General features: G+C 38.5%; 1 protein-coding gene across 3 annotated transcripts in view; it reads right to left on the reverse strand.

Moving 5' to 3' along the window:
* BLOC1S5 (biogenesis of lysosomal organelles complex 1 subunit 5) overlaps window positions 1–17152 on the reverse strand; it is a 78873-nt gene that overhangs the window by 42030 nt on the left and 19691 nt on the right. For 2 of the 3 annotated variants that reach the window (XM_059937884.1, XM_059937886.1), the window contains exon 3: window positions 8488–8546. In XM_059937884.1, the coding sequence (XP_059793867.1) occupies window positions 8488–8546 (59 nt within the window). Of the gene's footprint in view, window positions 1–8487; window positions 8547–15501; window positions 15632–17152 lie in introns of all 3 variants that reach the window. The other variant, XM_059937883.1, reaches the window with a different exon arrangement.

Genomic DNA, 17152 nt, shown 5'->3' on the forward strand with positions numbered 1-17152 from the left:
AAAGATGAATAAAACATGAAGAGTTCATTAAATTCTTTTCATGGAACTTTTACAAAACTATTACATTTTAAGAGAAAAGTCATAGAGAAGAAAAATGCAAATAAATTTCATCAAAATGATACCTTGCTTTGGCTGAAAATTAATTTCTAGTAAGTACAGAGGACACTAACCCTGCATGCTCAGAAGCTGTTAACAGATTAGTCTTTTCTTTTTAACTGAAGCACTGTCATTAGCTCGGCTGACCCTGTGATCTGGGCCATGAGGCAACAGCCCAGGTTCTCCTTCCCACCAGGCAGCATGCTGCCATACAGCTCAACAGAGGAAAATGAAGATTTGGGAAGTGGATAAACCTGGCTTCAAATTCTGGTTCACCTGTTACCAGTTGCAGGACTCTGGCCACGTTAAATTTTCTATAATTTGAAAATGAGGAAAAGAGTATTTACATTCATAAATAAATCTGTATCATGTCAGGTTCCTAGCTCAGTGACTACAGTGCCTGATAGAAGGCACGCATTATTATACAGACATGGGCAATGCATCTAGAAGGCAGATCAAACCACTTTTTAATCCTCTTCAATTTAGGGTTTTAAATCTTTAATTTTAATAATCTGATTTTAGCAATAGATTTTTATAATTCAAACAATACAAGGCAACTCAAATAAAAGTAATAGTTCTCCCCTCCCAGTCCCATACTCAATTCAATCTTCCTGGATGATTCCACTATTTACCACTTGGCTGTGAGAGAAGACTTTAATTAAGACATTGCCGAAGACCAGTATCTCCATTTTGCAGCTTCAGAATATTATTACCAAAAGACATACACATCCAAGCAGCTTTTCCAGATGACCTATCACTTCTTGGCCTCCTAGTGCAGGTGAAGAGAAGCTGAATACTGACAATTCCCTAACCGAGCTGAAAATCTAGTCTTGCTTTCATGTCAAGAAGTTTTGCAGACTTGTGGTTGCCAAGGGGGATAGCGGAGGGAATGATTGGGAGTGTGGGATTAACAGATGCAAACGTGTGTGTGTGTGTGTGTTTGTGTGTGTGTGCACGCGCATGCATGTGTGTGTTGGATAAACACCAAGGTCCTGTATAGCACAGGGAACTATATTCAATATGCTGTGAAACCACAGTGGAAAAGAATATGGAAAAGAAGATATATATATGTATAACTGAATCACTTTGCTTAAGCAGAAATTAAACACAACATTGTAAATCAACTATACCTCAATAAAATTAAAAGAAAAAGGTCTGGAAGTCACTCTTACCTATCCTTTCTTAGTCTCCCACCTTTAATAACAATAACTGCTTTGCAATCTTGCATTCCCCACAACAATCAGTAAAGAAAAAAAGGGAGGGGTAGCTTGTGTATTCCTGTACTGACAACACTGTAATCTTTACCTATAAACAAAAGTCAGCTACCAGGTAATAACATCTACCTGAAACTTAGTTGAGAACTTCATGGTAAGAACTTTAAGTGGTCAAAAAAAAAAAACGCACATGCACACACACACACACACACACACACACACACACACGCGCACACACACACACCAGCCCAAAATGACAACATAACACAAAGTCCATTTAAAAATACTGCAGTATTCATGAAAAACTCTTCTGATTCTGAATTTATTTGCCCTACCTTACACACAATTCTAACCAGGTTAGTTAACTGTTTTCCAAAACTATACCATATTAAAAGTCAAATTAAAGAAAATGCTGATAAATGAGATAGAAAGAAATGATAGGCATCAGCCTTACAAAAAAGAAGACAGATACAGAAACTTAGAAACAGACAGTATCTGAGGGCATTTGAAATAGAGAAACATTTTTTTCTCTCTAATTCCCTGAGGACACCACCATTTTCACCATAGCGTAAAATTTTACATTCTCAGTAATTCCTAATTCATAAAGAAAATTAACTTGTAACATTTAATAAACTTTTTATAAAAACCAGAAAAGTGTGGAATATACTGTTAAAGATTTCCATCCAAAATAGTTAAAGTGATAAAAGTACTATGCTTCAAGATAAAAATCTCAGCTTTGTGGCTGACCTGGCTATACACAATGATTCGTGTTCTAAGACTTCTAGACACGTGAGGTTTTATTGTATATAACAGCAGAAAAATCCCGAGTTAGCTGTATTTCACATATCACCACCCAGGAGCAAGTTAAAAACTATTCTAAGCCAACAGGAGTGAAGGTTACCTCAGGGCATATCTATTCAAAATGTCAGGAAATGCAGTCTGGGCAGCGGTAACCTCACCAGAACAGAACAACAAGGAGCTGAACTGCTCCTTGATCTGAAGCAGCAAAGACGCCACCTCCTCATGAACCGAGCCCATCCTAAGGGCAGCACGCCTCCAGTTCACGCAGAGCAAGTTATAAACGCCAAAGATTTAGCTAACATGCCAATGAGTCTGTTTACAACTAAAAAGAACTCTCAGAAATAAGGAACAATCTTTTATAGACAGTGAGCTAACTGCAGACCGTCATCGCCTGTGCACAGTAATTCAGCTTTCACGTTTAATATAGGGGGCTTCTACGTCAGATTTAGTCTGAAAGAAGGACTCCTCTACAGTTGAAATGCGTTTGAAAAATAATGATCATATCTAACTATTCGTTATGTGCAACAGATTCACACAAGACTAACAGAAGGAACACAACATAGTAATGGAACTACTTACCATTTAAAACTTAAAATTACCTGTAATAGGTAATTACGGTTAGCAGTTAAATTTCTAGCAGCTACCAAAAGAGTACATACTAAATTATACGTTTAAAACTTGATGTTCATGGTGGTGGCAGTAATTAGGGTCTTTGGTGAGCAATTTGCAAAAATCTATCAAAATAGAAAGTATAAATACTTAAGGCTCAGTAATTCCTCTTATATTAGCATTTCCCCTTAATTTTTATTAAAGAAGTATCACAGATCTTAGAAACAAATTCAAATACAAGGATATAAAGGGACAGTCCCCCCCCCAACATACACATACAAATCCTTTCCCTTGTTTCCTTTTTCCTAGTATTATTACTAGTTTGATGGGTACACTCACGCTTTTTCCTTTGTTCATACAAACCTATTTACTTAATTACAACAAAATGTAGTCATACGACACATGATGGTCTGCAGCTTTCCTTTTTCAATAACGATACAATACGTACTAATGGCATACCAACAGCACGAGGGTGGCAGAGCTCTGCCCTGGGTACAAGCAACAAGGGGGTGCACTGTCTGAACAGAATTTAAACCAATGACACACACAACTGAAAGACTGGTTTTTATTATCACCAGGTGCTGGCAATACTGAGTAATGTCAGTGATAAAATACTCTTAACCCCCAAATCCTTCTTTGGTCTGAGTTCTAAACAATTATTGAGGTTACTGTTGAAGTTTAGTAATATATAAGTTTCAAATTAACACACTTTCATTGTTTATCCTTTAATAAACCTTGAAGTTAATTTAAAGGACTTCCAGTTACAGAGCCAGTCCTGAACAAAGTGAGTCAGCTACACACGTTCATTTCCAAAAGTAAATTCCTAACAGTTCAGAACCATGTCAGCTTTCTTTAGATGCTCAGCCCCTCTAATCCCTGAATTACTAAATGTCCTTGCATTTAAAAAATGATCCAGGACTTCCCCAGTGGCACAGCGGTTAAGAGTCCACCTGCCAATGCAGGCGACACAGGTTCAATCCCTGGTCTGGGAAGATCCCACATGCCAAGGAGCAACCAAGCTCGCGAGCCACAACTACTGAGCCCACACGCCGCAACTACTGAAGCCAGCGGGCCTAGAGCTCGGCTCCGCGACAAGAGAAGCGACCACAATGAGAAGCCCACGCACTGCAATGAAGAGTAGCCCCCGCTCACCGCAACTAGAGAAAGCCCACGCGCAGCAATGAAGACACAACACAGTCAAAAAATAAATAAAATTTAAAAAAATAAAATAAAATAAAAAATGATCCAGCGGAGCAACTGCAGAAATAAAACCTGAATTAGTTCAAATCTATCATTCTACGTTACTTTTTTTTTTTTTACTTAAATTTGTATGTTTCACTTTGTAGTTAAAATTTTTATACTGTGGGCACACTGGGAGCCACTAAAATGGTTTCCAAAGAAATAAAGATAGTATTACAATTTCTAGAATTCATTGTGAAATGTGACTTTTATGAATTTCTTCCAGACTTATTCTTATGTTTAATACTTTCCCAAACGACATATCTGTGTATTTTATCACAATAAAAATAATTCAAATCGAGTTCCAGAGGGTTCTTCCTAAATGAAATCAATTGCATACTCAAAGAAGTGGATACATTTGTTTTCCCAAGATAAAAAAGAAAATGCTAACTTTAAAAGAAAATAAAGAGAAAGTTTATTAATGAGCTATAACTGTGTACCAAAAATAATTAGCTGTAATGGTTTTTGTCTCTTTCTACAACAGAGAAAGAAATAGTAATAATAACCCAGCTTACTTATGTCCCATTGGAGGTACATCTGAAGAGAAGTCAATCCTGAAGGCAAACTGTGTCTAGCACCAGGTCTGTAAATGAACTCATGGATACATAATAAAAACACATTTTTGCACGCATTAATCTAAGTCGGTAATTCTCAGCGGGGGGTGATTTTGAGGCTCCTGTCCCCCAGGTTTTGGGTTATCACAACCCAGTTGGGGGGGGGTGATACTGGCATCTAGTGGGCCGAGGCCAAGGATGCTGCTAATAAACACCCTACAGCACGCAGGGCAGACTCCACAGCGAGGATCTACCGGCTCCAAAATGTCAGCAGTGCAGAGGCTGAAAACCCCTGGTCTAAGGGAAAACTCTGAATAAAGCAACTAATGTCTAAAAGGTTCTCTGGAACATCTGTCAGCAATACGTGTGCCTTTAATTTTACATATGCCTTACACAGATAAATGAAAAAGTATTTACTTCAATAAGAAGTATCAGAATAACAACTGCCAGTAATTATTTTAAATATTTAGAATATTATGTACAGTCATCCCGTGGTATCCATGGGGTTTTTGGTTCCAGGACCACCCCCCCCCCCACTATGGATACCAAAATCCACGGATGCTCAAGTCCCTTATAAAAATGGTACAGTATTTGCATATAACCTGTACATCCTCCCATATACTTTAAATCATCTCTAGATTACTTATAATACCTAATACATATAAATGCTATATAAATACAGTGTAAGTGCTATAGAAACAGCTGCCAGCATGTGGCAAATTCAAGTTTTGCTTTTTGGAACTTTCTGAAATTTAAAAAATATACATTTTAAATATTTTGGTTGAATCCACGGATGCAGAACCAGTGGATGCAGAGGGCCGATTGTACTGATCCATTACCCTGCATTTTCAAACTCTATCAAGAAAAAATGTATAAACCATGCTATCTCATTGCTCTCATAAAAAAAAAATCATACAGAGGGAAAACTGAATTTAATAAATATCTGTGGACAAGATGAATCAAAGGATTCATGTTTACTTTATTATAATCTCTAGTCTGGTTGAAAAGAACTTCAATAGCTGATGCCTGTGCGTGAACCTAAGTTTAAACCAGTGAGATACTAATCAGCTCATCATCTGCCTTTGACAGCTTATTTAAGTCAGTGAAGTTTATAAGCCAATTGTATTTTCATTTCACTACTCTTATTGCTAGTGCCCAATATGCAACTTGTATTAGTTACCAGTTTTTAAGACATATGTCAAATAACTGGGGAATGTGCATTTATTGTTCTTCTGAATGTACTTTTAGATATCAATTGTGGGAAATGTGATTTGGATGAATGACGTTTATCATAACTTACTTCCCACAGAATTCCACAAATTGTCTTGACATAAAAGAATGATTAATGGCAATAGTCTATTTTATTCCATTACTACTCCCATCTTTCTTTGTTCTGAGAGCCATTCAAATATACAAAATGTAGCCAACAGAATAACCGAGGTAACAATTAACATTAGATTGTAAAACGCAGCTAGAGGTCAATTTTGCTTTGTACATATTTGCTAGATGAGAAATTAAACTTTACCTCTTTGTCTTACATATATGTAGTCTGAAACCTCTGCCACACGAACTTTTGGCAAAATCAGATATGGCAGTTAAAAAAAAAAAAAAGACCTTAAAGATCCGTATTTCAAATGTTCTGCTAACTAGATAAGCACTAATAAAAGAAATAAAGACTACATTTCAATATATTCTAAAATACTGATTTTTAATGTGTATTCCATAAAAAAAATAGTTCAATAACATTCTCTGAGACAGTACCTATAAGAAATATATTTAAGACCAAAATACCCCAAGGGCTTTATTATTTCTTGAGGCCTTTTTTTTTTTAAACCAAGGGACAGTATCTTTCAATTTAGAAAATCAAGTGCTTCACCAACCCTACAGACCACAGCAGGGCTCTTATCCAGAGTGATTGCCTGCATCTTAAACAAATGATCGAGGTGGTGGGGAAAAAAAGCCACCTGACATTTGGAAAGTAAAGCTATTTCACATAAATTATATAACACAATATATCCGGTAAGTAGAACATCAATCTATCAGGTAAGTAGAACAAGTATTTGCTTTGAAGCTCAAGGACTTGTCCAAGGGCATACAGTTAGCTAATAAAGGCAAGTACCAGAAACAGAAGACACCAGGTATTTTTTACCCAATCTGGTAATTTTCCTACTTACATACAGTTAATACACCAAACATGAAAAAAGTTCAAAGTGACAAGAGGAACCATCTATCCCAATTATAATTTAATGTTAGGTTAGTTCTGCTTAAGAATGACAGGGATTGCCATTTTATCAGAATCATAACTGCCCTGAGAATGTCTTAGAAATAAAGACCAATATCATGTGAGTGCATATTCACGTAAAAACACCCCTTTTCTCATTTTTATTTTGAAAGCCAAGAGAACTGCATAAGTTACAGCCAGTAACAGCCAGCACAGCCAGTGTTCTATCAGAAAAAGTCTTTCTGATTCTCAAACACAGGAATGTTCCTGGTGCTTCCACAACAAATTGCTTAACATTGAATGCTTGATTCTCTACACTCCTCTCTGGAAACATCCATCTAGACAGTCTACGTACCAGCTCCGTGAGACCACTGACTTCTCCCATCTTTTGCCTTTGCTTCCACTATATCCCTTATCCTACAGTATCTTTCTTCCCATCTTCTATCACTTGAATTCCCCACTCACTGATCAAGGTTGGGCTCGGATGCCACTATCTTCCTAGTAAATTACACTTCTTGCCAAGATCGTGCAAAGTTCTTTGTAACTATCACAGCCCTTACTTTATCCTACATTATATTAGCGTTAGTGGTTTGGGACTCCTAGACTTTTAGCTCCTATATGTATGAACTACCTTAAACTTAAATTAAAATCTTTCACCCCCAGTGGCACCTAGCCAAGCAGAGACTAAAAAAATATCTGCTGTCCAGCTGGGCATGGCGCACTGAAGCCCCCCATGGCTGTCCCCACCGTGCTCTCCGGACACTGTGCAAGCACTGCACCCCGACACCAACTTCCCTGCCCACGGCTCTGCCCTGCCACGTTATCAGTGTTCTCGCAGCAGCCCTGCTTCCCAACCTGGCCTGCTGGGATCCTGTTCCTCTCGGGCAGCCTTCCCACCTGGCTTAACTGTCTCTTCAGTAAGGCTTGATTCATCAAATTGTTGAATTTTTAAATTTATATCAACATTAAGAGTTGAGCAAACGGTGGAGAAATTTAAACTCGGGCAAGGTTCGTATTTTTTTTTTACAGTGCCAGATCAGTACCATTATTATGGATAAACCACACATTCAGGAAAAATGGAAATAGTAACACTTGTTGACATAAACACGCAAAAAGGCATTATTTTCAGAGTGACTCAGCATTTCTTAACAAGTGTACCCCCACTAGTTTAGAACAATAAAGTTATAAAAATACTTTATGAAAACTGTAAGTTAAAACACCAAATTATTACAGGAACTTAAATTCTTGTGCTGTTTTTCCACATCTGAATTTGGTTAAGATATAATTCAAATAAGCAAAGCACTACCCAGCAAGTGATTCACACACTCTTATGACTATTCATTAAAGAACCCATCCACAGGCATGAATGCCTCCTTTTCTAGAAGAAATATACATAATATACTCAAGGCCTCAGGCCTGAAGATTTATATTTCCAATCTGGTGGGTATTTTTTGTTCCATGTAAAAGTCCTATTCTTTCCCCTCTAAGAGACAAATACCACTTTCAGGGAAAAGTTGAAAAGGAGAAAAAGAGGTCTGCAATTTGAATTATAAAAATACAGATCGTGCAATTATGTGACCACACCTCCTCAACACATCTTCAATGAATTAGCCATTTTTTTATCTTTTAAAATCACTGCATAAGAGAAAACAAATTCAGAGAATTTTTTAAAATCAAAAGCAACTGCTAATAATATGATGATAATAAAAGCCCTGGAGTTACAGCCTCCATTATCCAAATGATCCACTTTTACCTTTTTTCGCTCCTGTTCCCTCTGTTGGAGTCTACAGACCGAGTCAGTAGCTGCTTGCACTGAAATAAAACAGAGTGGGTTTTCAATCAGCAGCCCTTGTTCAAGGAGAAACTTACCTGGATTAAAACAAAAACAAAAACAAAAAACAACACTTGGACTGTTTTAGATCTCAAGAAACTATGCAAAAAAAGCTGGTATTATTTTGGTCATGGTAGGGTGGCTAAAAGGGGGAAAAAAAGTATTCAAGATGTCATAATGAGAACCACTCTCATTTGTGAGCTTTGAGCTGCAAGCCAAGGGCATTTAGCACTAATTCCAATGATAAGTTGTCATCAATGACCTCAGAATTCTCTAAAAAGATATAAAACACCTGATAAATGTATCATTCCATTCTGATGGATGGAGACTTTACAGAGTCTCTCTGACTGATTAACTTCCCCTGCCTCTTCCTCACTGGTACCCCTGCTCTCTTGCAGGCAGGACTTGATACCCAGAATGCTTCAACGACTTTCTACTGTTCTTCTCACCTCTTCTAATTCATCCTGGCTGCCACTGCCAGATTCAGGTTTCTCTGGACTGCTTTCTTTTGAGTCATTTCCCTTTTTAATGACTTAAAACTGCTAGTAATAATTATTGTAGTTATTTGCTGAGTATTACTATGTGCCAAGAACTGTGCTAAGTACTTTCCATGTGTTACTCCTCTTAATTCCACTTTCCTACTAGGTGAGGATCACTATCCCATTTTACAGATTTTTGTCATCTGTAAAAAACTTAGGCATAACGCAGTGAAATGTCACTCAAGGAGGTAATACGACTAACAGGCACAGAAAGCAGGACTTAAAATCAGACCCCTGACCCTAAGACTTGGCTCTTACCTTCAGGGCTCTACCTCCTCTTATAATTTCAACAATGAAACTGGTTTTAATCCATCAGTCGTGCAAACCTCTTCCTTTACCGGATCCATTTTATTTCTGTACACAAACATTTTCACTTACTTCGCTGGTTGGTGTGCGGGCTAAGAGTCAGCCTTCCTCAGTCAAACCTCGAGTTGAACTTTAATTACATGTGTGACTGACCTTGGGCTTGTTTGCTTGCTCGTTCATTCAGCTATTTGTCAGGTATTTATTGAGCATTTGCTATGTGCCAGGTGCTACTGTTGCTGCTCCTAATCTCTCAGAACCTTAGTTCCTCATTTGTAAAATGAACATAACAACTAATAAGAGGACTTCAGAATGGACATGAGAAAAGGATGAGATAACGCAGTAGACAGTATGCTTAAAAATAATTGAAAGATTAATAATAAAAGCCACTCAGAGCAGTTCTTCACACATGGTAAGCAATCAAGAAATGTTACTGTTGCTATTATTCTATGCACTGTCCTCTCCCTACTGCAAGTGCTTTCCTTATTCCTTTCCTCTAATTAAAATGTTTACATGTTTCAAAAGCCCAGTTCAAGGTTTAGTGCCTTCATAAAGCCCTCCAGTTGAATCCTTTCCCTATAAGGATTTTCTCTTATTTGAAATTATTTTACCTGGTATGTGTATATCCTACCACTTTACCTTGCATTTGCTTAAACAATTTTACCCAGTTGTTTCACAATTACGCCTTTCTACCCCACTCAACCCAGCCCTAAGTTCAAAGTTCCATACAGGGCAGGGGCTGTGACTTCTCTTTCAGAAAAATGTTAGGCCCCTCCCTGAGAGAGTATGGCAAAGAGGAGGATTCAGCTTTTAAAAAGTCATGTTTTTATCAGTAACCATTCATTTTAGTCACATCAAAGATAATACTTTAGTACTAAAAATTAAGGTTCCCAATCATTGTTTGTTCTAATAGAAAAGTTGAAAACACAACAAAATAGGAGCTGATTAGCTCTGCCTTCTTTCTGTGGTATATTAATATTACATCATCTCTCCCGAGTGGTGGTTCTATCATTTCCTGTATTTCTTTTTTTCTTGGCTCTGAACATAACTTCTAAAAAATCCATTTTGTGGTCTTTGGGTGCTTCATCATTTTCACATCATTCTGGGCTTAATCTAAAAGAAGAGTTACAGGACTATGACATTTATATTTTGTCATTTGTTATATACTTTAAAAATTTAATTAGAACACATTGGACAAAGGCACACTTTAGTTCCTTATCAGGATTATCTTTGTACTTAGAATATCCATTTTTAGAAATTTCAGTCCCTGAAATTTTTCATTCTTTATCCACATGATAAAAAAGGTTTGCTTTCTGAATTTAATGAAATCTGCTCTTCTAAAATCTAAGAAAATCACCCAACTACCCTTTCTTCCCCTTTCTTCACAAGTAGAGACCCCAAGAGGAAAAGGGCCATTTATCTAAACCTTCCTATCACTTCTACACCACATATTGGTCATTCATGATTCAGTAGGAAGCCATTTCCCCTGCTGTCTCAGTGTTTCAGGAGACTATATTGACTTTAAGGAGTTAAGAATTCATCAAATTATTTTCTCTAAACCAAAAGACTACTTGAGGAGATTAGCACCACACACAGTAATTGTTACATACAACAGCTAACACTGTCCCTATGTCCTCACATAAAACAGAAACAAATTCATTCTGTCACAGTGCATATGTGTAAACCGCAAATACACACCTAAGAAAGCAGCTCTGGTTTGGTATTCGGAGCAGATGTTGGCTGAATTCTCATTCATTCATTTCAATGAACAACTAGTGTGTACAGACGGAAAAGATGTCCCAGAACCAAGCCTTAGGGGACCCCAATGTCAGAAGTCAAGGAGAGAAGTGGAAACTAACAAAGCAGACTGAGGAGGAGGGGCCTGTGCTGTAGGAGAAAATCCCGTAGAAAAGGTGGACTTTCCTTATGACCTTTCCCGCAGAAGCGTCATTCTGAAGTTGAAAGAGCTTGAGCTCTGGCGGCAGAAGGACTAAGTCTGCATGGCGGTTCCTCCAACTATTAGGGAGAACCATGGATGTTAAAACACTTTCAGTTTCCGCAACTATAAATGTATTGGGAAGAGGGTGATAAATATTTACTTTACACAGTTAAGATGGTCAATGAGGAAAATACAGGTAAAAAATCTAACTACTCAAGTGCCATTAAAAATTAGTATTTTAAGTCATAATGAGTTCTTAAAGTTTTCTAGCTACAGAGGCAGAGTGAAGCAAAATCAGACAAACTTAGTCCCCTAAGTACCTTATAAAATAAACAGTTTTTTAAAAAGGTAAAAAAAAATCCATCATTTACTGAACAACGAGGAATTATATAATTATATTTAAACTTTGAAAAGTGGTGGTCAAGGACTTCCCTGGTGGCGCAGTGGTTAAGAATCCGCCTGCCAATGCAGGGGACACGGGTTCCAGGCCTGATCTGGGAAGATCTCACATGCCGTGGAGCAACTAAGCTCACGCGCCACAACTACTGAGCCTGCGCTCTAGAGCTCGCGAGCCACAACTACTGAGCTTGCGAGCCACAGCTACTGAAGCCCCGCGCGCCTAGAGCCCGTGCTCCACAACAAGAAGCCACCGCAATGAGAAGGCCGTGCACCACAATGAAGAGTAGCCCCCGCTCGCCGCACCTAGAGAAAGCCCACACACAGCAACGATGACCCAATGCAGCCAAAAATAAAAAAATAAACAAATTTATTAAAAAAAACAAAAGAAAGTGGTGGCCAAGAATAGGAACACAGAGTCTATAAAGAACTGAGACTCCTCACCTCACCATAACCACTCCAACCCCCCAAAAATGAGAAAAAGAAAACGGACTGGGACTTCTCTGGTGGTCCAGTGGTAAAGAATCCACCTTCCAATGCAGGGGATGTGGGTTCAATCCCTGGTCGGGGAACTAAGATCCCACATGCCACGGGGCAACTAAGCCTGCTTGCCGCAACTACTGAGCCCGCGCGTCACAACTAGAGAGCACGTGTGCCACAACTACTGAGCCTGCGTGCCGCAACTAAGACCCAATGCAGCCAAATAAATAAAATATCAAAAATTAAAAAAGAAAGAAAATGGATTGACAAAATTCTTATAACTTTAATATGCTTTAATTTGTAGAGAAACAGATGAGGGGGGTAGGGAGAATGGAATACAATATGGGAAAGACAGATAAGACAGACAAAGCATCCATTCTGAAAGAAAATCTAATAAAATTCTCCACAGGTACTTTGTAACACAAAATAACAATATGAATTTATTAAAAGAGATCAAACATGAAAAATGAGATTGCAGAGCTAAGGAGACAAACTATAACAGCATTACAAATCTAAAAATAAATCAAAAAATGGAAAGAAATTGAATAGTCTAAGACCAAATAAACAATTGGCAACATTATTACTGCAGAGCCCAAAGCAAATACTATAAACCCTCATTTGTAAGCAAAGTTAAAATTCACAAATGAGACGTTGGGGAGTAGAGGCAAGAGGGAAGGTAAGAAGTCCTGGCCCCTCCATCTCACACCGACTAATTAATGCAGAAACAATAACACGGCTCTAACTTCTGTACCTTTTTTATAATTATTTTTCTTTGAATGATCTTTTAGTAACTACTATCTTCTATAATAAATACTTATTTTAAGGTATTTCCTTAAATTTTACTTGAGATTTTGTTCTCATAAATTCAAATAAAATTTAAAATTATTACCTTAACTTAAAAATTGTCTGATCCCATTCTTGTCAAAAGTTCTCTCTCCCCCTCATAACTTCCCATCTATTCATTCAGCTACCGCCCCTCCATCCATCCTTCTATTTGGATATATACAAAGATGTCGGGAATGATAATCACCAAAGTTAAAAAGCAATGGTTATCTTTAGGCAATTGAAGTGATTTCTTGCTTTTCTTTCTTTCTTATTTTCTTCTTTATTTCTACTTTCTTATTACTTAGACATATATCCTTTTGTTTAAATAATAAATAATAAAGTCACTGCTCTTAAAACTTAGTTAATCTGAATGAGGAATAACCTAAAGGCTTTCTGTCCTTCTTAACCCTCTAAAATCAAGGGCTGGGTCCTCAATACTAAGCAAGATCTTGAGACAACAAACTTGGTGAAGCTTACGAGTCTATGAAATAAATAATAAGTAGAACACAGACACTAACCAGTGTCTTCAGGATGAGAAAAACGTACTTTACGGGTTACTCTTATGTACCCTCCTAGAGCTCTCACTTACTTTCTGTGTTTTTTAAGGAACCACAGGTGAGTTTTGGTTCTGAAGCCTCTGCTCATCCAATGCTAAGACACTCAGCTAGGATTCTGTAACCGTCTCCATACAAACAATCCGAGACGTCCCCCCCTTAATGCTCCACAGTTGCTCAGTTTCGTGCACAACGATCGACCAATAGCTTAAGATCCACACCACCGAGTTCTAAGATTCTCAGCCGACCACACTCCCAGCTCAGCCCTCAAACATGCAGAGAAGAGATAAATGAGACAGACCTACTAACAGGCACAAAACAAAACTCAACTGTCACTAACCTTGTAAAGTATTAGTTAGATCAGAGTATACTGCCTAGATAAAGTCACTTATAAGCAAGCCAGCGCCATGGCTCAAAATGTAAAGTTTTTAAACATGAAATCCTGCAGGAACAACAGCTGGGCCCAGGCCAATTTTTAAAACTGCACTGGCTCTACAAGCAGATAATTATCTCCATTATCCCCGTGAGGCTCATGATAATAGCTACAAGGAAATACTTAGGCTGGAGCTTACTGAGGAAGCCATTCCTGCTTCTAGCAGCAGAATTAACTCCAAAGCCACCGCATGTCTCTAATGCGAACAATAAGGTAGTCCTCAGAGGTTAAAACTTTCATTATTACTTCACATTCTGTGTGCTTTATTTCTTTCTTTTAGGAGAATACATTTACAGTCTGGATTCCCTGTTACCTGTAAAACTTTTCTATTTCATTGTGAAGACTATACTTTTAGCATGAGGCCTCACGTCAGAAATAGCTTTGGCCCAAGAACGAAACAAGTCAAAATAACCATTCACAGTTTTCTTTTTCTTACTAAGTTTTATCCAATATATTTTTATATACTCAAAGTGTGTACAAGGAAAGTTATAAGCACATCTCAAAAGTAAACATAAGCATTCTCATCAATAATAATTTGAGTTTTACTTTTACTGTGATGTCTAGAAAGCTTGTCAAGGTTAAGGAAGTGATGGTATGAACGAAGCAAGGGTGTGTTTGCAGTTACCGTGCAAAGCCTGAAGTCAATTTTAGACTCTTTGCTCTTCTGCTCAAAGAAACCAAATGTGATTGCGGGAGGTCTGTCCTCTCCAAGCTCCTCTGAGCATCAGAGGACCCAGGCTAACCTGGACTTGCACACATACTCTTAGCTAACTCAGCCATTAACCAAGCCCCCCTGCTACCTTCCCTCACAGGCCATTACATTACTCTCCAGTTTTGCTTTCTGCTTTCTCCCCAGAAAGATACTGTTTCATTTTGCCCTCCATCGCTATCTACCAGCATCACCTGTCCTTGGACAAACTGAACAGTGTCAATATGGATCCCAGAAGCCCGGGGTTTCTGATACACCTCTAATTTTAAACTCAGTTACTAATAAAACTCTTTTTATTTTATAGTTTAATAAATACCCTTTTAAGCAAACATCTCTCCATGTTAAAATATTTTGCTTAATGAAAAAAGTGATAAAACACAAACATTTTTGACAGTTTTTTTTTTTTTTTAGTTAAAAACTCTAGTATCCTGTTTGAAAAAGAAGCTTCATTTCATATCCTAATTACTGGCCATCAAACTTTTTCTTATGAATAAGTTTTTTTTTTTAAGGTAAAAAATGTTTCGATTGTCTTACATCCTAGAAGGATTATCTTGTGCACCCATCTTGCTTTGGAGATGAATGCTTTTAGCATCAAGGGCAACACACACTAACTGCTAGATAAGCACTTTATCTGTGACTTCCCTCTCCTGGCTCCCGCTTAAGAATTCTCTCTCCATCTCCCAGCAAATACTCAAGGACATCCATTTCGGCAGAGCATGCATCTGAAATAAAGCAATATAAAAAAATCTCTGGCTTACATCTCTGGAGAACTTGGGTTAAGTTGTCTTGCATCGTTTCCCTACACATGGGAAGAGTATGCTCATTTGTTTCATGGATCATGTTCTTCAAGTTTTCAAGAACTCGCATTTCTCGAAGACCACGTTTTTCCTATTAAAAGAAAGTAAACGGCTAGTACATATTATGCCTTAAATCTTAGTAATTACTTTCTGGGATTTCCACCCAGGTTTTGGTTATGTTATTACTTACTACTGAAATGTACACAGCCTCCTTCTAATTATTTGGCAATAAATGAGGTCACAACCTGGAGGCATTTTTTTAAATTATGAAATGCTTCAAAAGTTGCAATGTAGGGCTTCCCTGGTGGCGCAGTGGTTGAGAGTCTGCCTGCCAATGCAGGGGACACGGGTTCGAGCCCTGGTCTGGGAAGATCCCACATGCCGCGGAGCAACTAGGCCCGTGAGCCACAATTACTGAGCCTGCGCGTCTGGAGCCTGTGCTCTGCAACAAGAGAGGTCACGATAGTGAGAGGCCCACGCACCGCGATGAAGAGTGGCCCCCGCTTGCCGCAACTGGAGAAAGCCCTCACACAGAAACGAAGACCCAACACAGCCATAAATAAAAAATAAATAAATAAAATAAAATAAATTAAAAATAAAGTTGCAATGTAATATTTTTACACCTATGTTTAAAAATGGGCATGAGAAATACTAAAAGAACAAGAAGAGACCTAGACTCCATGCATTTCAACTGTGGCAAAGAAAGAAATGATCTGGTTTTAAATTTTATTTTGTTGTTCTTACCATCATAAAGCTTCTATTATTATGCTCTGTATTTTTCATCTGATTCCACTTTTCTCAACTAAAAATGTGTGGTAAAAGTAATAGTATGTGGGTACTTCCCTGTACAGAAAAGAGTTAACACTGAGTGCCTGAGACCTCCTCCTTACAAAGGCCTGCCTGCAAGGTTGGCCTTTGGCTGGGGGCTGGGAACTTGACCAGGAAACAGCTCCCATGGAGGTATAAGACACCTCTTTCCTTCTGGGAGTCTGGAATTTTGATACGTGCTAGGCAGAGGGTGCCTACTTGTCCAGTCCCCAATAAGAACCATGGACCCCCAGGTTCAGATGAGCTTCCCTGGGAGACAGTATTTCACGCGTGTTGTCACCACTCACTGCTGGGGGCATTCTTGGAAGTTTCTGCCTGGCTTCCTATAGACGTCTCCCCATGCACCTGTTCCCTTGGCTGATTTTGCTCCGCATCCTTTTGCCATAATAGAGTTCAGCCACCAGTACAACCACATACTGAGTCCTGTGAGTGAATCAATGAACCTGGGGGTGGTCTTGGGGACCTCCAGCCCATCCCCCCTTCTGAAAGCTGAGCTTAAACCACCCTTCCACTTGGGTGGGCTAGACTTAGTGACCTGCTTCCAAAGAATAGAGAAAAATATTAACTTTACAGTGGAGTCAATGAAGGTGACCTCATCAGTGACGTCATGGTGACAGCATGCACCTCCCAATGTAATGTGACAAGAAGGGCACTTTAACCTCTCTGGTACTCTTTCCCAAAGCCCATAAACCCAGTCTAATCTTAGGAAAAACAGCAGACAAACCCAGATTGGGGGACATTCTACAGGATACTGGCCAGGAGTCAAGACTGTCAAGATCAAGAA

The sequence above is a fragment of the Balaenoptera ricei genome, chromosome 11 (assembly GCF_028023285.1).
Source record: "Balaenoptera ricei isolate mBalRic1 chromosome 11, mBalRic1.hap2, whole genome shotgun sequence".
Lineage (NCBI taxonomy): Eukaryota > Metazoa > Chordata > Mammalia > Artiodactyla > Balaenopteridae > Balaenoptera > Balaenoptera ricei.